General features: G+C 47.9%; 1 protein-coding gene across 2 annotated transcripts in view; it reads right to left on the minus strand.

The window, feature by feature from the left end:
* Positions 1-2,885: 2,885 nt before the first annotated feature.
* IL1R2 (interleukin 1 receptor type 2) overlaps positions 2,886-26,285 on the minus strand; it is a 28,619-nt gene continuing 5,219 nt past the window's right edge. The window contains exons 2-9 of one of the 2 annotated variants that reach the window (XM_074354497.1): positions 15,873-16,000; positions 15,043-15,301; positions 12,862-13,042; positions 10,170-10,341; positions 7,839-7,898; positions 6,877-7,012; positions 5,224-5,366; positions 2,886-3,105 (exon numbers count right to left, since the gene is read on the minus strand). In XM_074354497.1, the coding sequence (XP_074210598.1) occupies positions 2,930-3,105; positions 5,224-5,366; positions 6,877-7,012; positions 7,839-7,898; positions 10,170-10,341; positions 12,862-13,042; positions 15,043-15,301; positions 15,873-16,000 (1,255 nt within the window). In that variant the 3' untranslated portion in view covers positions 2,886-2,929. Of the gene's footprint in view, positions 3,109-5,223; positions 5,367-6,876; positions 7,013-7,838; positions 7,899-10,169; positions 10,342-12,861; positions 13,043-15,042; positions 15,302-15,872; positions 16,001-26,285 lie in introns of both variants that reach the window. The other variant, XM_074354496.1, reaches the window with a different exon arrangement.

Genomic DNA, 26,285 nt, shown 5'->3' on the forward strand with positions numbered 1-26,285 from the left:
CAAACTGATGAGTTTTGATAGATGTAGACTCCAATGAAACCACCACCACTATCAAGATAGCTAACATTTCTGTCACTCCCCAAGAGGTGCCAGTTTCAGATTCCCAATTTATCCCTTCCCATCCCCTTTCCTGCCTGATAGCCATAAGTTTGTTTTCTATATCTGCAAGTCTGTTTCTGTTTTGTAAATAAGTTCATGGTGTCTTTTGTTTTTTTAGATTCCACATATAAGTGATATCATATGGTATATTTATTTCTCTTTCTGGCTTACTTCACCTAGCATAACAATCTCCAAGTCCATCCATGTTGCTGCAAATGGGATTATTTTATTCTTTTTTATGGCTGAGTAGTATTCCATTGTATAAATATACCATAACTTCTTTATCCAGTCATCTGTCAATGGACATTTGGGTTGTTTCCATGCCTTGACTATTGTAAATAGTGCTGCTGTGAACATTGGGGCGCAGGTGTCTTTTTGAATTGTATTTTCCTCTGGTTATATGCCCAGGAGTGGGATTGCTAGGTCATATGGTAAGTCTACTTTTAGTTTTTTGAGGAATTTCCATTCTGTCCTCCATAGTGGCTGCACCAATTTACATTCCCACCAACGGTGTAGGAGGGTTCCTTTTTCTCCACACCCTCTCCCGTATTTATTACTTGTGGACTTCTTAATGATGGCCATTCTGACTGGTGTGGATTTGCATTTCTCTAACAGTTAGTGATGTTGAGCATCTTTTCATGTCCTTGTTGGCCATCTGGATGTCTTCTTCAGAGAAATGTCATATTTAGGTCTTCTGCCTATTTTTTGATTGGTTGCTTGCTTTTTTGATATTAAGGTGTATGAGCTGTTTGTATATTTTGGAAGTTAGTCCCTTGTTAGTTGCATCATTTGCAAATATTTTCTCCCAGTCCATAGGTTGTCTTTTCATTTTGTTTATGGTTTCCTTTGCTGTGCAAAAGCATCTAAGTTACTAGTTCCCAGTTGTTGATTTTTGCTTATATTTCTTTTGCCTTGGTAGACTGCCTTAGGAGAACATTGCTACGATTTATGTCAGAGAATGTTTTGCCTTTGTTCTCTTCTAGAAGGTTTATGGTTTCTTGTCTTATGTTTAAGTCTTTTAGCCATTCTGAGTTTATTTTTGTGTATGGCTTGAGAGAGTGTCCTAATTTCATTGATTTACATGTGGCTGTCCAGATTTCCCAACCAGAAATCCATCCAGATTTGTCCAGACCACTTGTCGAAGAGACTGTTTTCTCCATTGTATATTTTGCCTCCTTGGTTGAAGATTAATTGACTGTAGGTGTGTGGCTTTATTTCTGGGCTCTCTATTCTGTTCCATTGATCCATATGTCTGGTTTCTTGCCAATACCATGCTGTTTTGATTACTGTAGCTCTGTAGTATTGTCTGAAGTCTGGGAGGGCTATGCCTCCAGCTTCATTCTTTTTCTTCAGTATTGCTTTGGCAATTCTGGATCTTTTGTGATTCCAAATGATTTCAGGATGTCTCTTGTAGGCAGCATATTGAAGGCTCTTGTTTCATTACCCAACTTGCCACTCTGTCTTTTGAATGAGCATTTAGTCCATTGATATTTATAGTAATTATTGATGTGTATTTATTGCCATTTTAAACCTTGTTTTCCAGTTGATTTTGTATTTCTTCTTTGTTCTTTTTTCTTTTTCCTTTTGTGATTTAATGATTTTCTCTTATATTATGCTGATTTCTTTTCTTTTTGGTTTCTGTGACTGTATGTTTTTGATTTGTGGTTATCCTGTTTTTCAAGTATATTAACCCATTACTATATATCTACTTGCTTTAGACTGGCAATATAAGCTCAAATATATTCTAAAAAACTCAAAGACATTCTAAAAAGAAAGAAAAAAATATACATTTTCCCGCCCTCCTGTCCCCATTTTGATTTTGTTGTCCTCTTTTACATCTTCCCGTTTATTCTCTTGCTGTTGATTGTAATCACGTTTCTGCTTCTGAGTTTCTCTTTTGTATAGATTTTTGCTTTTCTATTTAGAGATGACTTTGCAATATTTCTCTTGGGATAGGTTTAGTATTGCTGTGTTCTTTTAGTTTTTGCTTGAGAAATTCTTTTTCTTTCTATCCTAGATGATAATCTTGCTGGGTAGGGCATTCTGGGTTGCAGCTTTTTCTCTTTCAAGCAGTGTTTCTGTAGAGAAGTCACCAGGTAGCCTTATGGCTGGTTCCTTTGTTCTTTGATTTTTTAATTCAACTCATTAATTCAGCTAGAATTTATTTTTAGCATATTACATAAGAGGCTCTGATTATTTTTCCCCAACATGGATGCAATTATCTTGACACTCTCCCTTTCTCTTCATTCTCAGAAGTTTTGTTATGAAGTCAAATCTATTTCTCAGTTCACTAATATGTTCTAACATGTATTTTTCTGACTAACTTAACATGTATTTTTCTGACTTGTCTATTGAATTGTTATTTTTTGGATCATCCTTTTGGGAAAAAAAAACTTAAAAATGCTTGCTGATTCTTCTTCCGTATTTCTAAATCATCCTTTCCAGTTCCAAAATGAAATTCAATCTTCCCAAAAGGCAAATTATGACTTAACTATCTTTGTAACTCTAAGACCTGCCATAGAGCATAACCCAAATAGACTTTTAACACATTTTTGTGAAATGAATGAATGAGTGAATGAAATTTAAAACTCATTCAGGTGCTTTCAGCTCTCATCCAGGCTGAAGGGCGCCTCATGCCCACGCACATGCACACTGGCTCCAGTAACTTGGTTTCAGAATAAACTTTGCACGAACCCTTCAATCTTTTACTACAAACCCACTATAAACACAGCAGTTCTGTTAAACAACTGAAGAAAAGAACAGAGTCCCTCAAAAAGCAGAACCACTTCTGTACGAAATGATATTGTTTATTGTTACTGTTTGATTTGAACTATTTTATTTCCTTTAATTTACATGGAGCGGATTCTTGATGGCCAGTCTTTAACTCCAACAAACCACAGGCTTTTCTTGTTCTGTGCTTACACCGTCTGTGCATCCATATTCCCCCCAAAACCAAGATTATGAGGGACAGGGGGGCCAGCGCAATTCCCCAGGAGAACGTGGCAGCTGCTGGAAGAACAGAGACACATGATGGGTGAACACTCTCCCACCACCAAGTCACTGCAGCTCAATTTACAGAGAAGAAAGAATTGGAGAGGTTTTGGGTTTTATTTTTTTTTTCCTAATATGTATTGATTTTTCAGAAAGTATGGCCCACACACCAAGATCAAGGATGCTTGAGAATGGTATCTGTGGCGTTAGGGAAAAAGCAACGTAGAACAGAAGTCCATCTGACAGAAGCCACACAGAGCAGAGAGCAGGGATCGAGGGTCCAGCTTTGCTCCACCCACTGGGTCACGTCTGTCGGGGCCCCCGCCAGCAGCTGTGGCGTGACCACGTGCCCTTTCCCGGTAAGCGTGGGTGTCATCAGGATCCAATCAAGTAACAAAGGAGAAGAAAAACATTGACTAAAGGAGCTTTCGTTTTCAAGATTGTTTCTACTCTTTGTCACGTCTGTGTTCTGAAAATATAAGAAGCGACTGTGGATAAAAAGCTAACAAGTAAACACAAGAACACGGGTGTTACCAGAACACGGACGACAAGGAGGCCAGAATTCTACCTTTTTAAGCTACTATTTACCCTAGTCTGTGCAGGCATCCAGGAATCAACACAACCTCAGACCGTTTCTCCAGATGATTTTTACACCTTAAAATCCCACACGGCTTCAAAGCGAGTGAAGCTTTAATATTTTCTGAGCAGCCCTTTGGAGGCCCCTCTCAGTCCTGGCAAAAGACTTTCCAGCTGTGCCCGCTCATAAGTCACAGCCAAGCCGGGGAAGGACACGCAGGGACAGAGCCCTGGTCCTAGAAATGCTTGAAGGTTCCCAGCATCAGGACCAGACCAGCCACAGCTTCCTTTGGGTCACTCATCTGAAGCCCAGCGGTGCACTCAGCTTTCCGTGGAATCCTCCACTTCCAAGCCTGTGCCACCACCGACTCACTCAGGGAACTGACCTGGGACATCAGCCTTTGCCCGAGTGTCCTAGGACAACAGCTCTCCAACTTTAATATGAAAGGAGCTTGCTAAATTGCAGTCTTTGGCCTCACCCCAGAGAATCTAGGTAGATCTGGGCTGAGCCCAGGGATCTGCTCAGCTGGGGGATGCTGGTGACGCACAGACCACAGGCGGAGAGAGGTGGTGCTGTGCTGTCCTCCCTGCCCCGAGGCTTACCCAAACCCTCAGCTTCCCAGTTAAAAGCTTGTCTGCAGCTGCCTTCCCTGCAAATACGGAGAATGCGGAGCAATTTGTGTTTACAGGAGGTGCAGACTGCCCAGAAGTCCTGCCGGGCAATTTGTGTTTACAGGGGGTGCAGACTGCCCAGAAGGCAGGGTGAGCTTCCCACCGGGCATGGCTTTGGCTCTTCCCTTCTTATCCTTCCTTTGGGCTCAGCAGACTGCATTCCCCTGAGTCGGTGTTTCAACACTGAGAAGAAACGACTTTGCCAGGGAGGGGGTGTAGCTTAGTGGTAGGGTGCCTGCTTAGCATGCACGAGGTCCTGAGTTCAAGCCCCACTACCTCCAACAATGTAAATAAGTAGACTTAATTACCTGCCCTCTGACCCCGCAAAAAAAGACAAAGCTAAATAGCATTCATTTTTAAAAATCAATGTGTCAAAATGATAAATCAGGTTTTTCTCCTCTTTTTCAAATGTCCTTCAACGAGCACTGGATTGATGTGGCTCCAGCGTTGCTCCTCACTCCCTGATGACAATGGCTTTACCCCTAAAGCTGCCTGGGCCCCAGGCACCTCCCAGTCCCCAGCTCTTGAAGGGTGAGGGTTTTCAACCTCGGGATGGGAAATACCCCACCGTCCTCGAGGCATCAGGGAAGCACAGCTGGTCCTGCTGGTCCAGGCAAAACCACATTTTTTTTTTCAAGTCTGTCACTGAACCGCTTTCTTTTTTCCAAAAAAAAAATCAGCTTCCTCCATAAAATTCTTGAGTATAATCTCCCAAAGCCAGCCTCCGCCCTACCAAAGAAATCATTTAAAAAAGGAGGGGGGGTTGCTCTCTAACAGGAAACGCAGGGCCCTCCTAAGTCATCATCTGGAGAACCAGTGGCTCTGTTCAGCATCCTAGAACACCTTACATCTTCTTTTCCCCTTCAGTGTCCCCAAAACACGTACCTTCTTTGACTGTGGTGCGTAGCGTCTGGAAATGCGCCGTATTAGAGACAACACATTTATAATTGGTGTGCAAATCCTCTCTGATGACTGGGTCAAAAATCAGTGGCACTTCAATGTAGTTCTCATTATTCTGTGAGTACTCCCTGAGTGAGAAAACATTTAAAGCGTCAAAGGCCAGCTTGTATTTGCAGCGCAGACACCCGCACGTTCTCAATAAGGCAGCGCCTCTGTTTCTTGCACTGATTTTGAGATTCACCAGGTTAGCAGCTCCTGCCATTACAGCTGTTACTCATCTGGGAGAATGTCTAACCAGTTCCTGAAGCCTGGAGTGACACTGACGGTGTCAGTCACTGTGACCGGACACTTGTTACAAAGAGGATGCCAGCTGACATTGGATTATGGGGAAAAAAAAATCACTTGCTAAGGCCTTTGATGAACAAAGAACCAGTAGTGGGAATCAAAATGTCTAGTTTTGGGAAACTGGACAGTATCACCAAGAAATCATTTGCATGTTGGAGGGTAGGGAGTTTCCAGGAATCCTGTACTTCACCGTGTCTCCTCGCCTCCCCGCTCGCTGCCAGTCCTCACTCCCAAGTTCAGGGCGGGCGGCTGCAGACGGGCCGGGGGTGGGGGGGGCGGGGGGATGTCTTACAGCACGACTGCCGTGTGTAATGTCACAGGAATCTGAGGTTGCTTCATGGCTATCTATTAGTATGACTAAAAATATCATTGATGTGAAGCCACCGGGACTATTTCTTTTTTTAAATTTATGGGGGAGAAATAGGCTCCTTGACGCCAACAGAAGGTACAAGCGAGCCGACACGGGGCATGCGCGTTCTGCCCAGGCTTCTCACAACGAGGATTTGCGAGCACACATTCATGCGCACCACACATCATTTCTATCCACTCACTTGCATCCAGAAAGACCTTTTGTGATAGGTCTTTCAAAAAAAAAAAAAAAAAAGACCAAAATTTGGCAAGCAAAAAGTTCAGGCAAATTCAGAATACTGAAGCTATCATTTTAAAAATACTTTATAATTGGGAACATTGGATGGTCGGCCTTCCTCGCACACAAGTGGTTCCCATTTACAAAGTCTGCATGTTCTGCTTTCACGGTGAGAAAACATTTTCCAGAGATGAATGCTTCTGAGGACAGAATTCTCTGTTTCACAGGAAACTTCCTTAAAGACCGGACAGCCCACAGCTACCCGAGAAACGGGGGGGGGGGGGGGGGGGGGCTCTCAGCAGCTGTGGCTGTTTCAGAGTCCTTCTAAGGGCTGCGAAAATGTTTGACACTCAGGTTGCAGAGCTGGGAATGAAAATATCTTAAGGTTTGTTTTTTTTTTAATACTGCAAAAATTCAAGAAAGAAATGCTCAAACAGCTAGAAAAAGCAACCCCAATGCCAAGCATTGGATGCAACACGTACAGTTACGTAGGAAGTCTGGTTCTCAAGTACAGTTGGCACTTCTTGGCAAAATTCGTTGTTTAAGATTCAAAAAAATTCAACGTTTGGAATCAGAAATACTATTTGCAATGTGGTATGTGCATCGTGGATAGGTGGGTTAGGACACTGTCTCTACGAGGAAGGGTGAAGCCGACAGGTGTCTCACAGCAGCTCTGTCCAGAAGAAGGGAGATCTCCGCCCACTTACTTGCGTGGCCCCTCGGTCACACGGCCCCCCTGGTAGGCATCCTTGACTTGGGTGCTGTTGGCCATCCACCACAGCATGGTGGTCACAGGCATGCCAGCCCCCAGAAACACCACGCACGGGATTGTCAGTCTCGACCCTGTGGCGGCAAGACGCAGTGCATCAAACGTCAGAACCCAGGCCCGGAGAGAGAGTGAAGTCTGCAGCCAGAGTGTCCTCACCCAGCACGACTCCTGCAGAGCCATTTGACAGAAATACACACGCAAACACGTCCAGCCTCACAGACACACAGGCCTGAGTCTGAACCCCAGCCCGACCCGCCGGTGACTTTTACACAGACACAGAGCCATGGTGATGCCCTGGGCAGCTTTTCCTTCTGGAAAACGGGAGAAGACCTCCCGACAGGGTGCATGTCAGGGTTGAATGGCATCTTATTCAACTTAGCAATGTTCAATAAGAAAGTGCGTGCTGGCCGGGCCGGCGGAAGAAAACGGTGAAAAATGGAAAACCCTATCGACCATTTCATGCTGTCCCTTGACCCACTGACCAGCTGCTGTGACAAGAACTGTCTTCCGGGGTGGGGGCCAGCGGGGGCTGTTTGGCTCACTTTACGATCGGGGTCTTAGAGAGGTGCTGAGTGTTGGTAGATTATTTTAAACACACTGCAGGAGCTGACTTCGTAGGGGACTCCACACTGTTTAGTCCTTTCATACCGCTAATCACTGCTACCAGAACGTTCTGATTTTACACTGAGACTTTTGAAGGTAGGGCATCCATGGAGCAAATTGTACTTGTTTTCAATCAGTGCCATGTCTAACAGTATCTGGTAAAGGGAAACGTTCCCTCACGTTTGTCATTTCAGCCTCTCACCCTGGGGTGGGGTCTTCACCCAGGATCCGCACGCCACGGGGCAGGCACAGTGACACAGGGGTCCCGGGCCCCCCCTCGGGTGACACAGTCCTTACCCAGCGAAGCTGATATGGTCTCTTGGGGGGAGATGATCACAGGAATTGCCTCTTCTCTTTCTGAGAAAGATATGAGGGAAAGAGATTCAATTAGGAAACGCCTTCATGTCCAGTTGAGGGTCAAGTTCTATTGTTGAGCTAATTAACGAAAGTACCCCTTACAGGAGGGCCAGCCTTTGTGAGCCTCGGCCTTTGCCTGGCAGAGGAAACCGGCTCTCCACAAAACTGAGCCCCTTTGGCCAGTGCTTTTCCCAGAAGAGAGATTACTGGAAGACGCCAGAGTTAAACACACATCCCACTAACAGATGCTCTTTGCTCTGTGATAACAATTAACCATTCCCCTCCCTGGCTTCCTGAGTGCATTCTTCATAGGAACATTCACAACGTCCACAGGAGAGGGTTTAGCCCCCTGTCTCCTTGCCCCGAAACCTTGCTCTCCACACCATCCCACTGCCCCGCGTGCCTGCCACAGAACACTGGGGTCACTTCCCAAAACGTAAAAAATGAAAAAAACAAGGGGCTCGGGAAGCTCCTGCTGGCAATGCTAACCCCACACTGAGTGGTAAACGGAGTGCCCCCCCCCCCCCGGGCGGCTAGGTCTGGTTCCCTGAAGAGATGGACTCCTTCCGGAGGAATCAGAACCCAGCTTCCCAGAGAGGCGGGTCTCCCAGCAGCTTGAAGAAACTGGGCACCTGAACTGGACCGAAAAGGACAGCTTGGGGGTGGATGAAGGGCCTCTGTCTCCACCCCTGCTCCATCCTCACCTCTTCCCCTAAAGAGCATTTGAAGCCCTAACAGGAGTGGGCATGAGGCTGCATCACAAGAGAGCCCAAGGAGTAGCTGGCTTCTCCACCGTGACCGGGAGCCTTTCCGTCCCCTCATAGCCACCAGGCTGCCACCCCGGAGGCTGGAGAACCAAGAGGGGAGGAGCCCTCAAGGGCGAGATAAGCCCCTGGGTCGCAGACTCTAGGATCCAGCGGCATCACCTGGGGTTGGGGGGAAGGGGGCGCTGCCAAACCCAGATCACTGATTGTTTTTGATTCAGTAGGTCTGGGATGAGGGTCTGAGATCTTGCGCGCTTAATGACACCCAGGTGACGCCTCTGCGGCGGGGGCGGGGGACCACCCTTGGGACTCGCTGAGACAGAGCACGGGCATCACACAAGATAACGCGGAGGTTGGCGCCCCCTCGTGTTCCCAGGCGGTATCAGAGGAACAGGATAATTCGAGGCCCCTTCCAAGTCATGCAAGTGTCCGCGATCCCCACTAATGGGGAACAAGGAGTTGATACGAATGAATCCTGACAAGACAGTCCCAGAAAATAATCTAAAGGTTTCCATTCATGGGAGACAAGATTTTCCCTGTGATCAGACTGACTCTCTGGGAGAAAAAAAAAGTCTTTTCCCCTCATAGACCAATTATTTAACTTTGAGAGGGTTCCCAAGGGCTCTGAAATGCCCTTAAAAGACTCCAGTTGTGTAGTTATTCAGTGTATAAAATAAAGGGGGGGGAGGGTGTAGCTCAGGGGTAGAGCACATGTTTAGCATGCACAAGGTCCTGGGTTCAATCCCCAGCACCTCCCCCCAAAATAAATAAACCTAATTACCTCCCCCAAACCCCACCAAAATAAAATAATTAAATAAGACAATAACAAGTAAATATTTTTCAAAAAGAAAGAAAAATAAAAGCGGTGTCCTCTCCAGGGCGGGGGCCGGGACTTCGGCCCCTGTGGGGCCCTTTCCCCAAACCTGACGTCTAGCATGCAGGCAGCATGGAAGAATCGAGAGCACCTTTGACGGCTCAGCAGGGCTGCTCACAGCATTGTTCTCAGGTAGAACTCACTTAAACCAACGAGAGCCCTCACTAGCGAAAATCCTGCTTTCAAGGGCAACTTGACATGCTTGGGGAAGACCCAAAAAAGGGGCAGTTTTCACCAGATATGCCAAGGCATAGCCTTCTAACTAAAGAATCCAATAAAAATCCTAGAATAACACACCATCATGGCAGCCGTGTTCTGATGCCTGGTCCTGCCTTCCAAAGGGACCTTCCAAAGGGACCTGACCAGTGAACCACTGTCTGGCCCCCTCTAGGGGTGTGTGTCTTAGCCTCAGACTCAGAACCCTGCCAGCTACCCAGGGACTCACCTGTCCTCATGATAACCCCCTGCTGCCCACCTGTCCATGTGCCACACACGTCTCACAAGCCTGATGCTCTGAGAGAAGCTGTATCTGTTTTCCTCTCACACCAAGGAACTCCGCGTGAACCCCAGCTCCTCCCTCGCATGCTTGTCACTGATCCAGGCTGGACAGGTACCCTGAGGAAGAGTACTCACTGTTGACGCGGACTTTGATGTTCCTGGTGATGCTGTATTGCTTGCCTCCATGGGCGAACGTCATGACGCAGCTGTAATAGCCCGCATCCTCCTCAGACACACTGTTCATGAGTAACGAAGTTACCTTCACACTTAGAAACTTCTTGTTGTCTTGTTCCAACGGGACGGAATCCTTAAGGGAAAACAGTTTCCAAAATTACACTGTGTCCTAATTTACAACTCCAAAGCTGCCTGCAGCATCAGTATTATCAGTCACTCTTGAATTTGCAGCCCAAGAACTGCCCTGGTATTTACTTTGCAAATACTGTCCTTTTGCATATACTTTTAACTGCATTTTTAGGAGTGGGAATTTGTTAGCATGTAAGACAAAATGGCCCAGTTTGGTTAACCACGATGTTTAAGATACATTTGCTTGGGCACGATGGGAAAAAAAAAAAGCTATCTTCTTTGACAAAGTAGCCTGTTTAAAATACAGATATATTATACATCTCATCAAAATTCATCAAATTGGACCTCTGAAGTATGTGTAGTTCACTGTACAGGAATCATACTACAATAAAGATGTTAAAAATTAAAAAAAAATTTAAGATAAAAATTTTGTATAGCAAATATATGTATAGCCTTAGCAGCTGCCTATAGACCTTGGGAGATACCCAGGAAAGGGTGCAACCACGCAGTCACAGTGACCTGGAGAGCAGGGTTCAGAAGCCTTTGTGATGCAGAGATCACTCTAAAAGCATTTCAGTTCTCTCAGTCAGGAGAGACGGAGAAAAAAAAATTGTAAGACAAAACCAAGTGTGAGAAATGAGGCCACACTTCTCATCTGGACCAAAGGTACTGCGGGTTCTACAGAATAGAACCCTCTGGAGCCCGACCTCCAAGAACAGGAGAAGCTGAGCGGATCTGAGAAGACATCCCCGCCGAGCACAAAGTGTTCTCAGGAACATCTCTTTCAAAACAGTGATGATTGCAAGAGTCAAATAGAACCTTGAGTCATGTCAGAGCCTCCCTCTGAATGGGAACAGGCATAACTGAAATAATTTGTCAGCCACGTGGCTCGGAACATACAATCGTACAGTGTATTTAATTAAAAGGAGAGAATTCGTTGTTCCTAACGTGAGTGGTCAAACATGAAAAAACCAATGAGGGCCCAGCCCCGCAGCCCTTCCGGCACGCGGCCTGGCACAGGTATGTGGGTCTGGCCTCCTGGGTTAGAGGTTTGGCTTCACCGTCTCCCAGCTGCATAACCTTGGGCAAGTTCCTTGTGTTTCTATGTCTGTTTCCTAATCTGAAAGACGGAGATGTGAGCAGCCCCTGGTGCACTGGGTTCCAAACCAGGGAGTTTAGAGCAGACTTGGGCACAGCACGTCCTCAGTAATAATTAGCCTTATCAGGGAGGGAACAAATATTCTCACACACCGCCATGATTTCCTTGTGCACCTGTTGTACTGAGGACCACTTACACTTCAGGTCCTGCACAGGGGGCTTCACTCACGCCCTGTGCTCCGTTTCATCTCCAGACCATCCCAGGAGCGGGAGTGACTGACTAACTGCCATCTTGCAGAGGGAACAGGTGTAAGAGGTAAAATAATTGACCGAGGCTTCACCACAGGTCAGTGAGGAAACAGGGTTTCAAACCCAGCCTGGTCAGTTCCAGAACCTGTCCTTCCTCTAAGGTGAAACCCCTCGCTTGCCCTTTTCTTGCTCTAGAACCAAGAGCACCTGTTCCGTAATCGGGTAGGAGCTGGCTACTTACGTTGCTCGGAAAATCATTTAGAAGTTTCCAATATTACATTGATATATCCTATATATGATAGTCAATATATATATATCTTGTAGTTACAATGCCAGTCAACTGGTTAACCTATTTTTTGATGACAGGGTAAACTTCTACCCATTTTTAAACAAATAACTGTACTTTTCAGTTCTCGTTCTATGGTCTGTATCAGGGGTCAGCAAACTTTTTCTGGGAAAGTCCAGATTGTGAATATTTGAGGCCTGCGGTCTACGTGGCCTCTGTCCAACTGCTCAACTCTGCCGTTGCAGCATGAAAACACAGAAACCAGTGAGTAAAACGTGACTTATGGACACCAAGATTTGAGTTTTATATCATTTTTACGTGTCATGAATATTAGTCTTTTAATTTTTTTTTTTTTACCATTTAAAAAAGTGAAAGCCATCCTTAGCTGGCATGCGTCCAAAAACAGGTGGCAGCTCCGTTTGGGCTCTGCGCCCGCCCCTGTTGTTTCCCACACCTGGTCTACGCCAGGGAGCTGGAGCTGAGGATGGTCCTTATTCAGCCAGGCAAGAGGGGAAAATGTGTTTATATTTACTCTCTTAACCCAAGGGTTAATTATCATGCACTTTTAAAAAAAAAGTCTATGAATATGTGTATAAAGTTGTTTAGCATTTGTCTCTAAATGTCTATAGACAAATGACAGAATAAAAAGTTATTTTCTTCAGCTGTTATCCTGCATTCATTTCACACTATCTTCTCAAACCATGATCTAAAGACCCTTACCCAAGCCACATAAAGACTAACAGGATGTATTAATCATGGCCCTTTTTAAAATTAGTGGTTAAAAAAATAGCAATATTAAACCAATCGGATTGTCTCCAGGATGGTTCTCTTCCATCTTTCCTATGACTAGTCTAACGCAATTTCATTAAACGGTAGTTTGTAAAGATGTACCTTGTACCATTGAATCTTCACGTCAGTTTTGTTTCGGATGAATTCACTCAGATCAGGGCAAACCAGCATCCCAGAGGATGACAGGGGCAGGATCTGCGGGTAGGAGATGAGGGGCCGGGAAACCTCCGTCTTCTCAAGAACCCTGAGCTCCACAGACATTTCATCACAGTAAGAGGCATTTCTGATTTAAAAGGGGGGGAAAAGATAATAAATGTCAAGGTAATAGGAAACTAAAACTAAATGCAGTTAAGAGTAATTTCCCCCATCCCACTGAATTCTGCGTTTTCCTAGTGTAATACTTCCATCCCTGGTGCTTTTGAATCCTTGGGGCACAAAAAAATAAGTGTACTGCATCATAATGGTCATATAGAAATGGTGACATAGTCTGCGTTTTTCCCAAAGGACCCTCCACAAGCCTGATTTCAACGCCAGTGAGAACCAGTGAGAAACTCCCCAGGCCCCTTCAAAGGGGCCCAAACCCTTCCAGCTTCTGGTGGGTCCTCGAGCACAGACCCAACATGGGCCGACTTCCTGGTCCGGGGAACCTTATCCAGGTGGAGAGCTGGTTTCCTAAGAGCCGCTGTTTCCATATAAAGAAAACCCTCTTTACTTCTCTTGGAAATCATTTATCAGCTGAAGTCAGATTCCAGAAAACTCCTGAGAACTTCATATAAGATCTAGAGAAGATTTTTGCACTAGACATGAACTCAGTAAAATTTTTTTTGGTGGTTTTTTTTTTTGTTTTTGGTTGGTCTAACTATAATCTCAATATCATAATTTTATTAAGACACTATGAACTCATCTACAAAGCAGAAACAGACTCACAGACATAGTAAATAATCTTATAGTTACTAGGGAAAGGGGGTGGGAAGGGATAAATTTGGGAGTTTGAGATTTACAAATGTTAAGCACTATATATATAGTTTTTTTTAAAGTTTCTTTTGTATAGCACAGGGAACTTTGTTCAATATCTTGTAATCACCTTTAATGAAAAATAATATGAAAATGAATATATGTATGGATATGCGTGACTGGGACATTGTGCTGCACACCAGAAATGGACACATTGTAACTGACTATACTTCAATAAAAAATGAGAGACAACCAGAAAAAAAAAAAAGTACATATAATGAAATAATATTCAGCCTTAAAAAGGAAGGAAATTCTAAACATAAAAAATAATAATAAATAATTTAAAAAAAATTTTTTTTTACTTTTAAAAAAAGGAAGGAAATTGTGACACCTGCTACAACATGGACGAAACTTGAAGACATTATGCTGAGTGGAATCAGCCAGTCACAGAAGAAGAAATACATATAACTCCACTCATATGAGGTATTGCAGAGACAGAGGTAGAATAGGGGCTGCCAGGAGCTGGGGGCAGGGGAGCAGGGGGTTATTGTTTAACCGGGACAGAGTTTCAGTCTGGGAAGATGGAAAGGGTTCTGGGGCTGGATGGCGGTGCCGGTAATACAACACTGTGAAGGTAGTTAACACAACTGAATTGTACGCTTAAAAGGGGTTAAAATTACATTTTATGTTATGCTTTTGTTACTGCAATTAAAGGGGAAAAAAGTAATAGGACAAAGAGGAGGGGGACTAGACCCCAGATCAGGAGCTGTGGGTTCCAGCCTCAGCGCCACACCCACCACCTGGGAGAACTTTGTACATGAGCTTGGGTCCCCCACATGTGCAATAAATGGGATTAACTTCTTCCTAAAGCCTCCCCCAGGGCTGATTCCACTCCATGCTGCACATCTATTTCTTGGGTCCTGGTGGATTCAGCAGTGAACAAAACAGACCAAGTCCCTGTGCCCCGGAGTTGCTGTTCTAACCAGGTAGACAAACCTTCAGTACATAAAGGCATTATGTGTGTCGGATGCAGAAAACGAACAGGGTAGGGAGAGAGAGTGATGGGACTCCTGCTTTAGACAGTGGCCAGGGACGTCTTCTCTAAAGAGGTGACACCTGAACAAAGACTTCAGTGAGAGGAGAGAGGGTGCCCTGAAGACATCCGGGGACAAGCTCTCGGGCAGGAGGTAGTTCGGGACCAGGGAAGAGGACGTAAGGTGGATTCCCACCTCTGCACTGGATTTTGTAATCCAGGTCGTCATGGAAACGCCATGCAAGCATCCGTTCTGCAAGGGCCCCCCTTCCCCACGCTGGTCCCAGGGGGCTGACCTGAGAGTGCAGGTGTAGGTGCCGGAGTCCCCCCGCGAGGCCGGCACGATCCAGAGGACACCGTCCTGGACCCACACTCGTGCCTCTTCTTCCCCCGGGACTGTCACAGCGGACTCGTTTTTCCTCCACGTCATGTTGATGTGGGCGCTGGCATCGTCCCAGTACAGCAACTGGGGACACCTTATGGCCACAGGCTCCCCTTCCAACATGACTCTGGTTTTGACATGCTTGCCACGAAATTGGCAGTTTCCCGCAGCCACTGCAGGACAGAGAACCCACCGTCAGGCTTTGGGTCCCTCTGAGGAAGCCACGTGGCCCTGATAAAGCGGCCTGCCACCGGGGGGCCCCGTTAACCCCTCCTTTCATGATGATCTGAAAACTCCCAGATTACAACGTTATGTAGGGCTGCTATCAATTCTGATCTACATTTTGTGGGAAAAGTTAAATCAGGTTCACACGGTGGCCAAAAAACAAAACAAAAAATAGTTTGGTCTTTATTTTTGACTTTTTGATGCCTTATCATTAAAAGTCTATCTTGACTGAGTTCAGATAGAAAAAGAGCTTAGTTCCGACAGGATGTGTGGTTAAAATCCAAAGCCACCTCTGATCAGGGGTAAAAGCTACGACCTCACTGGTTTGCTCCTTTGGCAGGAATAACCAGTGCCCAGAGCAGGCTCGCGAATCCGAGGAGGCAGGCAGGGGAAGACTCCATCCCTTACCAAAGCGCAGATGTCCACACCACGCTTTAGGAGAACAACGAAACCTCCCAGATAAGGACGCCTTCCCCAGAGGAGCTGCGGGCGGCCCCTTCCGGCCTATCCCCTTCTTACCTGTGCGTTCCTCCGGCTGAATGATGAAGGCAGAAACACCGGTTACCAACATGCACAAGATGAACACCGCCCCCAAAAACTTCTGGAGGACACAGGAAGTGGAGCCCTCAGGTCCAGCACCCCACACCCTAAAGGAGGAGACGGAGGGGTCACCAGGAGCCACCGACGCCCAGAGAGCCCCTGGAGGGCTCTCCCAGGGGCAGATTCCAGAGGTTTCAACTGATGATGGAAACATTTTTGCCTAGATTTTTTTTAACCAGAAAACTCAAAATCTGGGGGATGGGCGGGTGCAAGTTCAGTGGGAGAGTGCGTGCTTAGCATGCACGAGGTCCCGGGTTCAATCCCCAGGACCTCCATTAAAATAAATTACCTCCATTCCTCCAAAAAAATTACGATCAAAAAAAATTGAAAAACAAAGAAAGAAAATTCAAAATTTTGGAACTTGTTCCTCTACAGCAATGTTCATGTGGCATAGGAGTTCCCTGCCCTAGGTGTCTCTGTCTCTCTCCTGAAGTGACTTGCCCCTTGGCCTGAGATGCTCGTTCCTCAGCTAAGCCACTGCAAGCATCTTTGCTCAAACGTTACTCTTGCTGAGGTCTTCCCTGACCTTCCTGTGACATTGCACCACCCTTCCGCCCCAGTCCTCCACCTTTTCCCTTTCTGGGGCTTTGTCATCAACCGTTCACTTCTCCAGAACTGAAGCGCCACGTGCACAGGGTTCTCCTGTATTTTATTCACAGCTTTACCCTATTTGTCGAAGGGATGAGTGAGAGAGTGAATCACCAGGAGTCAAAAGGTCCTCATATTTCACTTGTCAGAGAACTTTTCCTGTAGTCCTTGTGGGTTAACTCTTACTTGACATATAGTTCTGACATAAACACTGAAGGACTCCATGTATCTCTGGTTCAGAGCATCCCAGAGGAAAAAGCAAAATGAGGACCCACAAGTGAATCATTTACACAAGTTCCTGAAGCCTTCCTCCCCCCATACCTCCCCCCGGCTGGATTCTCAGATGCCTCAGCACCTCCCCTCGGTCCCTTTCCTGCCTTGTCCCACCTGCCTGTTGTAACAGCCAGCATCTGCCACCACGGGACCGCTAACACACATGCCCGAAACTGCACGTCAGACAGCAGTGGCTTGTTCGCAGTCACGGGTCTGCGGGTGAGACGGAGGGTGGCTGCCCTAGATTGGGCTGGGTTAGGCTTGGACCTGAGCTTTCAGTGGGGTCCACGTCAGCTCCCTGGGTCTGTCACCCTCCTTGGATCAGTGACTCCCCGGAGGGGATCTTCTCACATGATGGCAAGAGGCGAACGGCGTGGGCAAATGCAGCTGAGTGAGGCCTCACTCAGAGCCAGCTCACCCTTGTCTGCCCACATTCCGCTGCCCAAAGCAGACACGTGGCCAAACCTGCTGCCGTGGGGGGCGGGGAAGCACCCACCGGAGTGGGAGGGGCTGCAAAGATCCAGCAGGAGGGGAATGAAGTGGGAGGAAGCGATCCGCCAACCACACCTGAGTCTGGTCTGGCTCCCATGGGTGGGGACGGCCACGAGGACAGAGGCCCCGTCTTACTCACGGCCCTCGTGGACAACACGTGCCCAGTCCCAGAAAGTACCAGGGAATCCCTACAGTCGAAAGTCTACCAGAGAGCTGGGAGTGATGCGTGAATCCAGGAAAACATCCTACCAGCACCCCTCCTCCACATCCTCAAGGGGGTTTTAACTTGTTCCCTGTTCCTGGAACTGATTTCATGCTGAACAGATAAACCCAGATGGCTCTTAACTGGCCAGGGCAGGGCTGGCAGATGGAGGAAGTGACCTGCTCTCATCGGCGGGGAACCATCAGAATGCAAGGGCTCAGAGCTGCACCCTGAACCCCCCTATTGATGATGAGAAGACGGGGTGACATAAAGGACTTGAGATTTTCCCCGTAGCTAAGTGTCTGCCCCAGGCTGTCTCCCCAGCCCTTCTTACTTCTGCAGGGCTCTCTCCTTCATGCGTTTCTGAAATGCAAGCACTTCCTGTAACTTCACCTGTATGTAACCCCACCCTTGGGTTTGCCAGACCACTTGGTTAGCATCAAGCTCCCACTGACGTTGACCACAGTGCTCTGTCCTCTTTGGACAGGCATTAGCTTCTCACGTCTCTAACTGCACTGGTCCCAGCCAAACTCCCTAGTTCCCTAGTAAGGATATGAAAGACTTAGGAGTTAAACACACCACGTGTAATGCCACATATCCAAATAAATGAATGAGGTCAAACATGCTGCTACAGGGGGCTCCTGTAACCGTGGCGGCCACTGTGCTAAATACTGAGCATTTGCTCTTGCATTTTACCCCCAGGATGTGAATATCACGCCAAATCTACATATGATATAAAAAAAGAGATAAAAGAAGTTAAGTAATCTGGCTGATATCTCACAACTGGTTCGCAGGGGATGAAGTTTAAACCCGAGATTAGTGGTCCCAAAGCCCTTACTCTTCAAAAACACAGTTTCTATATCAGGGAAACTGCTAACGTCCTCCAATGTCTGTCCTCCCCGCTACCCCAGCGACAGAACCCCCGGCTCAACTGGGCACGGCAGCATCCCGCACAAAGACTACATTTCCCGTCCTCCCTTGAGACTAGGGGTGGCCACGTGACAAAAGTTGAGCCAAGGAAATGTAAGTGGAAATGAGGCTCCCGTGAAGCCTACTTAAAAGTCTCCTCAAAAGAATTAAAAGCCTCCACTTCAAAGTCTGCCTCGCTGCTGGCTCCACGTGGACCTGGGGGCCGGACGGGGCCACGTGCAGCCCACGTGCTCAAAGTGGGGGGGCAACAAGGAGCCTGAGCCCCCGGTGGCTGTGTGGAGCTGCCCCCACCCCACCCACCCCCCTACCCCGACTGCCCTCTTTTGTACGTTCAGGCCTGCTGTCTCCTCATCCTGAATCCCTAATCTCAACTGCACCGTTCCGGAGTTTGGGAACAGGACCCGGGGGAGATGCCCGCCAGGTCCTGTCACGTGCTGTGTCCTCACTGGTCCCTTTCCTGAGACTCGACTCTTGCAAATAAACAGTATCTGCTGATTGACCCTAAGACGTCATCTCAACTGTCCGCGGGTGAAAGCAGCCCAGGCTTAGCCTCGGATTGTGAGGTTTGTAACCACATTTAAAATCACTTTGACACCAAGGAGTCAGGCTGTGTCCACTGAGTGTGGTTGCTGGCTGAAGTGCCCCAGAGCCACGGAGCTGGGAGAGCCTCAGAGAAGCCTCATCCAGCCCTTTCTTTCCAGGTGATGAGAGTGAGATGTAATTAACCCTCTCCTCAACATCACTCACCTGGTCGGGGTGAGGAGAGGGGCTGATTCAACAAGGACCCTATTCCAGTGGAACAAAACCCTAAAGTACCGTTCTCCTCCAGGACCAGACCTCCCCCCATCCATCCCTGACCCCCACCTGGACCCCCAAACCCTGCCCGGACCCCCTGCCCCGCCTGGACCCCCAGCCAAGGCAGTCACCTCCGTTCCTCTCTGTGGACTTTGGCAAAAGAGCTGCTTCACTGTAACCTCTCCAGGAAGTGGCTTCAGACAATTAAACCACAAACACACAGTGGTGATCATTTTCAATAATCAAAACCTCAGAAGGCAGCTGGAGCCAGCACGGCTGGAGTGTGGGAAACGGTCGGTCTTTGGCAGGCCCAGAGGAAAAAAAGAATTCGTTTTGCAGAGGTTTGCAGCAAAACACTACTTTGCTGCCCTACTTTCTTTGAATGTGTCTTTAAATTACAGGCAATTTGACATTTCCGCTGGAATCAGAGGTGACCTTCTTACGGGAAGAAAGACATTTTAAAGGCAGCTCGTTCCAACCATTTGAGTTACAATTCCAGCTTTTTTATTTTTGTCTTTTGTCGAATAACCAAATTTCACTATACTCAATGTAAGAACACAGAGGAATGGGGGGGGCAAAGCAGGGCTGGCATAGGAAAATGACCAAGAAGATGTGTGAAAAGAGTTGAAGGGAAGAAAAAGAATGGATGAGGCAGAAAGAGCTGACGGCCCAGCCTGGGGGGCCGGGAGGGGGTGGCCCGAGCAGTGTCCCCTGCTGTCCTCGCTAAGGCCCAGGTGCCCATCCCAGCCCGTGACCCCGGCTCTGCCTCCTGCTCGCAGGTGGCACGTGTAGCCTAAGAGGAAGCAGGTGTTTATTCCCCTTTTAGTTTAATTTTGAAAATTTTCCAACAGGCTACAAAGTTGAAGGAATAATGTAACAACAGCTTGTCACCTACAGTCACCAGTTTTGAACATTTGGTTTTATTCTCATTTTGTCTCTGTGTCTCTGTCTCTCTCTGTCTCTGTGTACACACACACAACACACACAACACACACACACACACACACATTTTCCCCTGAACACCTGAAAGTTGCACACATCCTCAAACTTCACCCCTAAGTACTTCAGAACACATTTTTTTTAGCAGATTGAGAATAAACAAGTCCATAAGAGCTCCAGAGATCAGTCTCCAGGCACTTAAGTAAAAATTTTATTCTATGGTATATTTGAGTTTATCTCTTCATTCACCTAGAAGATGAAACATTTTCTTTATTTCTACCTTCACATTATTCCAGGAAGGTTTTAGGCAACCGTCCACCTCTGAGTCAGGCGGTACAGTCATCCAAAACACAAAAACAAGGTGACAGATCTTGACTATTAATGAAGATAGATAGCTACCCGGCCCTACACATACCACTGAGTCACGTTTGCAAAATAAGATTCCTAAAAATCCAAACGTGTTGTTTCAGGCATGTGGTAGAAAACCTTCTGAAACCTATGGGGAAATAAGATATTGATATCAAAATGAAGCTTGGAAATTTTTTTAAATCCAAAACTGAAGCAAAATTTAAAGTAATTTGATCAAAGTCTCCAGGAAGCACAGATGTTTAGGCTTTTGAGGGAAGAAACTCTGGCTTCAGATGCAGGGAAGTAGACGGCCAGGTTTGAGGCAGCTTTTGTTAAAAATGTACTGACTCACAGCAGAAACTTTGATGGATGTCCCCAGACTATTTTTGCTCCATGGAAAAGCTAATGTTTTCCCCTCCAGAATGAAGGGAATGCAGAGAACATGGGTGGACTTCTTCTGGTCTACGTGGCCATGCCTTTTTTTTTTTTTAATTGAAGCATAGTTGGTTACAATGTGTCAATTCCTGTATCAATTCCTCCATGTCCTTGACCCCAGTGGGGTCTGAGGGGACAGATTCACTTCCTGGAACCCATGGCACAGGAAGACCCAGCCTTGGCAGAACCAGGCATCGGGCCATGTTGGGCTGAATCTCAAAGGGGAGAATCTGGTGAGGCCAAGGCCCAGCCCCACCAAGGGCTACACACTCTCCTTATGTTTTACTTCCTGCCAACAAGGATTCCTTTCCTCTAAAACCACCTGCTTCGACTCAGCCAACTTCTGCCCCCAAGAACCATCAACCGAGAGATTCGGCAAATCAGCCCAACTCATCTTCCCACTCATCCACACGTGGCGTTCCCAGGGAGCCCGAGTCGTTCAGAACCCACCGCAGGCTGGACCACCAAGCCAAGACACTCTCTGCACCTTCCTCCTGCATCAGCCCCTCCCGCGGGCTAACCCCCAGCAAGACCACTCCTCGAGCTCAGAATAATTGCCACCCCCTCCAAAGTGAGACATGGAAGCTCTGCCCACGAAGCCTCAGCCCCCACAGTACGACTCCACCAAGCTTCAAGTTCTCCCAGGCCGATGCTTGTGTAAGAGGGATTCGTGGCTCTGAACAACTCCAGAGGGCAGAACTCGTGAGTCTGGTAGAGCGTGACACCCCCATTATAAACAGGAAGTGATGGAAATAGACTCAGATGCATTAAGAAAGTTACCCAAGGGCACAGAGCTAATGGGAAAATAGAGAAGGATGTAAACCTGAGTCCATACAATCCTCAGTCCCGGTCCTGGTTCTCTGCCCTGTGGAAGCATCAGAACAGGGAGCCAGAGGGCGAGCCAGAGGCCACTGAGCTTAGCAGCTCATTCAAACAGTCTTCCCAAACCCAGTGTCCTCCACAGATGGCCAGGCTTGCCTCTTGTAATTGGACCCTTCCAGCCTTGGAAAGTACTCGTGATCAGAAACTTCTGTCATTTCAGAATGCAAGTCTGCCTCTCCCTAAGCCCTGCTCACTGGCCAGATTCCACCCTGGGGGCAGCTCAGAAGAAGACTTCCTGCATCTTCCAGGAGTCCTGAGGGGCAGGGAGTCGGTACAGGGCTGCGCTGTGGGAAGCACGCAGACTTTGGAGCCTGACAGAGGGAATGTGAATCCAGCTGGATGGTTTGGTGCCAGCAGGCAGGTTATTTGGCTTCTGTGAGACTCAGTCTGCTTGTCTGCCAAGTGGCCACAGCCTGGCAGGCATCACAGGAGGGTAGGTGGCACGTGGGATGTAAAGAGGTCAGCGCCGTGCTGGCACAGAGACAGCCCCCCACAAGTGGTCACTCTCGTCAGCATCTCAGGGAGGTAAGTAAGTTACTCAAGAACACACATCCAGCAAACCTGAGTGAGAAATCAGAGCTTCCACTGTCTGCATTCTGCCTAACTCCTGCTAAAGGTCCAGCACACAGGTGGAGAACATTCTGGTATCACGGTCAACAGCCAGAAAGGTGTTCAGCTTTACCTGAAGGGATCAATAAACCTGTGTGCCTACATCTATATTGTAGAAGTGTGTTGAACATGCAAACACACAATCACAAACACACGCACATGTTCAAGGGCTGTTGTGGAGTTCTAAAGCTTTCATTCAGACTGACGTCTTAGAGGAAGAGTCTGCCGGCACACAGAGCAGCAGACTGAGGCTGGACTCCTGTCTCCACTTCACCAGTAACTTGCTAGGTGATCTGAGGTAAGCCACCAGGCCGTTTACCCAATCTGGGTCACAGTTTCTTCATCTCAAAAATAAAAGGTGGGGTTGCCCAGAGGTCCCAGGTCCCTCCCAGGTGTGAAACCCCAGGGTCTGAGTCAGTCTGGGTTTGAGTTGAGACTTCAGTCCTGGGCACAGGTTCGAGTTCTAAAGCACCAAGTCAGGGGCTGAATCAGATAACCACTGCAGCAGGTCAACTCACAAACTGAACGTCCCAGAGCCAGCCAGGGGTAGGGCCAGGACTCAAGACTCCTGAGCCCCCCCTGGGTACTGGAGTTTCAGCCTGTGGGGCTACTCCCCGGGTAATGGTATGTCCCATCCCACACGGTCTTCTGTTACATGACCATGCCACTCTACCATCAAAAGTGAGAGTCCAACTTGTCAAGGAGTCAGGCCAACCTGTGGCTTGAATCTTATCAGCAGAATGATGCTGGGTGAACACTGAGGCCAAGTCAGAGCAGCTACGCAGCTGCCATCTGGCTTCCTTGAGACACTTGGTCTGGGAGAAGCCAGCCATCATGTTAACTGTCCCACTGCCCCGAGATCCCCTTGGAGGGAGGCCACAGGTATGGGGTCAGTTGACTGTCCCAGCTGTGCCCAACTTCACAGGACTCCCCTCAAAGGCACCAGCCGAGTGAGTAAAGCATGTTAGACACCCCAGACCAGTCCACTCGCCAGCTGAGTACCACTGATTGAACCCAGTCCAACCACATGGAGCAGAAGAACCACCTAGCTGAGCCCTTCTCAAATCCACGACTTAATGGAACATGTGAGTTACAATGAAGTGTTTGTCTAAAGCCATTCAGTTCTGGGGTGGCTTGCTGTGTAGCGCGATGTGACCAGCATGTTCAGTCAAAAGCAGAGCAGAGCTGGCACATCGGGAGGCAGGAGAGGGCTGATGGAGGAAAACACGGCCACAAAGAAGCAGCAGCCAATTGCCCATAACAGAGGAGACAAGAAAACTACTAAGACAAAATAAATAAATGAAAGCAGACATTGTAAAAAGAGAAGGCGTAACTCATGGGTAGCGCGCATGCCTACCACACACGAGGTCCTGGGTTTAATCTCCAGTACCTCCATCAAAAAAATAAACAAGCAAGTAAACCTGGAAAATAAATAAATAAAAATTAACTTTAAAAAAGAAAGAAACACTATAAGAAAGATGCAAGGAACCAAAGAGTACAGCAATCAGAGGCCTTTAAGAGCAGGCACAGGCGGTCCCTTCCGCCTCGCTGTGCCCTGCCAATGGTACCCATGTGTTACAGCACAGAACAGTTGGCGCCCATAATGACTTCCCCGAATCATGACGAACCATTTAAGTTTCGCTCAGGACCCTCTTTCTCAAGGTTGGGACTGTGCCTAACATACCTGATAAGAATGATATGCTAATTGCCTTCCAAAGCATTTACTTCTCCTTCCCTCTGATTCTTCAGCCACCATGGCCCCAAGAAAGGGGAAGAGCCAAATCCTCCTCGGAAAGGAGGGAAGGAAGTGGACATGACGTAGGGGATGTCCACGCAGGGAGAGCAGATTCTGCCCCTGCTTCCAGGTTCAGAACCTGAGTGCAAAGGGACAAAGGGTAGAAGAGAGGGGAAGCTGAAAGCTGAGGGGCCCAGAGGAATCCCACCGTGGTCGAGAAAGGAGCCCCTCCCAAGATGCAGGTGCTCCGGAAGGATGGAGCTGATGGCGTGGCGTGTTTCGGTAGAGGGGTCCGGGGGTAGATAACTCCTTAACCGCTGGTCAACAGCCACTTACTCAGGCCCTGAGCTCTCCACCCTCCGCCTTTCCTGGTGATCCCCTGAGAGCCTCACGGTCCAGCAACGCAGTACAGCGCCTGTTCTGACGGGTGCTAATGACCTGCTGTTTGGTAAATATTTTGAGTATCACCTGCACAGGTGGCCAGTCCCAGTTAGGGGAGGAATGAGGCCATGGCCAAAATGCAGAGGACCATGGAGCCAGCGAGGGGCGCTGACTGCCCTGAAAGACCAGACCCCGGGCTTCCGAGCCACCGGACTTTGTCAGCAATAGATATAGCAGGACCCTCCGGGACCAGCCAGGTCCAGGGACATCTCCATGGAAGCCAGTGCAGACCCCACAGGCCAGCAGGTGCTGACCAGCCCCCCCATCACGCTCGGGGCACACAGCTTCCCCTGCTCTCAGACCCTGTCCTGGCTGGCTGGTGAGGTCAGAATCTACTCTAAAACACTGATCATCTACCCAAAAGAGACTGAATAAACCCAAGAGAGACAGAGTAGGCCAGCCTAGACAGGGACATGTCTGAGCAGGTTAAATTCGTCTTTGCTAATAAAAAGGAGTTTCCTTTTTATTAGCCAAATGAGATTCTTATTAGAAAAGCTATTGAAGGCACATTTTTGTGACATTGATTTGCAGCGAGTTTTCACCACAACACATATGTTTTAGAGATATTTCCTTCCAAAACTGTTCAGTTGTCAGAATTGATGAAACTTCCCTTTTATGCCTTGAAAGATCATCTTCCACCCTCGGGAAAATGTGCCCACCTAGGATGGCTTGTCCTCTGAGGGTCACAGTGGGCGGCAGCTGTCCCCAGCCCTGGGTCCAGCATGGCCATGACCACAGATAAAAGTCAAGCCCAAAATACTAGCCACAATAGAAAACCCAAGTGATTTTTATCTAGACGGTGTGGGGAAATCCTTTGGCACACGAAACCCCAGTCATCAGCCTGAAGACAGCCCAGACTGACTGGATTTTCCACGGACCCAGAAAGTCCCACCAAGAAACCCTCCACTCTCCTCTAGGACTGGGGGGAGCGTTCCCCGCACACAGGGCTCCCCCTGGCTTCTCCCAGCTGGTTCCCTGGCCTGAGGACAGCTCCCTGAAGCTGGGCGATCTGCAATCCCGCCTCCTCCCCCTCCTGCCGCTCCAACAGCCTCACCAACAACACTGTGTGGCAGACTGACTCGAGCTGCCAGCATCTGGAGCTGGGCTACTTTGGGGCGTACAAAGGATTTCACTTCTCTGCATCCTGGAAATTAGACATGGCCACGTGACTGGTGAAAGCAGGAAGGAAGCAGGAAGGATGTGGGTCACCTCCAGGCATTTCGTTTCTGGTGCCCCACCCCCCAGCCCTCTCTTCTCCTGCCACCATGAACCCTGAGCCCTTGTTGAGGGATGGTGGCCACATGGACAGTCAGGTCCCCCTGATGGGAGGCTGAGGTCTACCAGCATCCATGGGTCCACGCCCTTGTTCCTGAACGTCTGTTTCTCCTTCTGTTAAATCGGAGGAACACCAATTTCCCACCCCAGCACTTGAGTCAAAACAATCTGAGGCCAACAGGTTGTCTCCAAAACTTCCCTTTTGAAAATGGCCCCACGTGGCTGTGAGGGGCCATCACCTGTCAGGGTGACATGGCACCAGCCAGAAACAAATGGGTGCTGGCTTAAGCTATGTTTTAGGTTCTGGACGCAGTGTGGCCTGGACGGAACACACAGCAAAGGGAAGCGTTAGCACACTGTATTCGTTTTCTGTTGCCGTGGAGCCAAC

Source organism: Camelus bactrianus, chromosome 28 (genome assembly GCF_048773025.1).
Source record: "Camelus bactrianus isolate YW-2024 breed Bactrian camel chromosome 28, ASM4877302v1, whole genome shotgun sequence".
NCBI lineage: Eukaryota > Metazoa > Chordata > Mammalia > Artiodactyla > Camelidae > Camelus > Camelus bactrianus.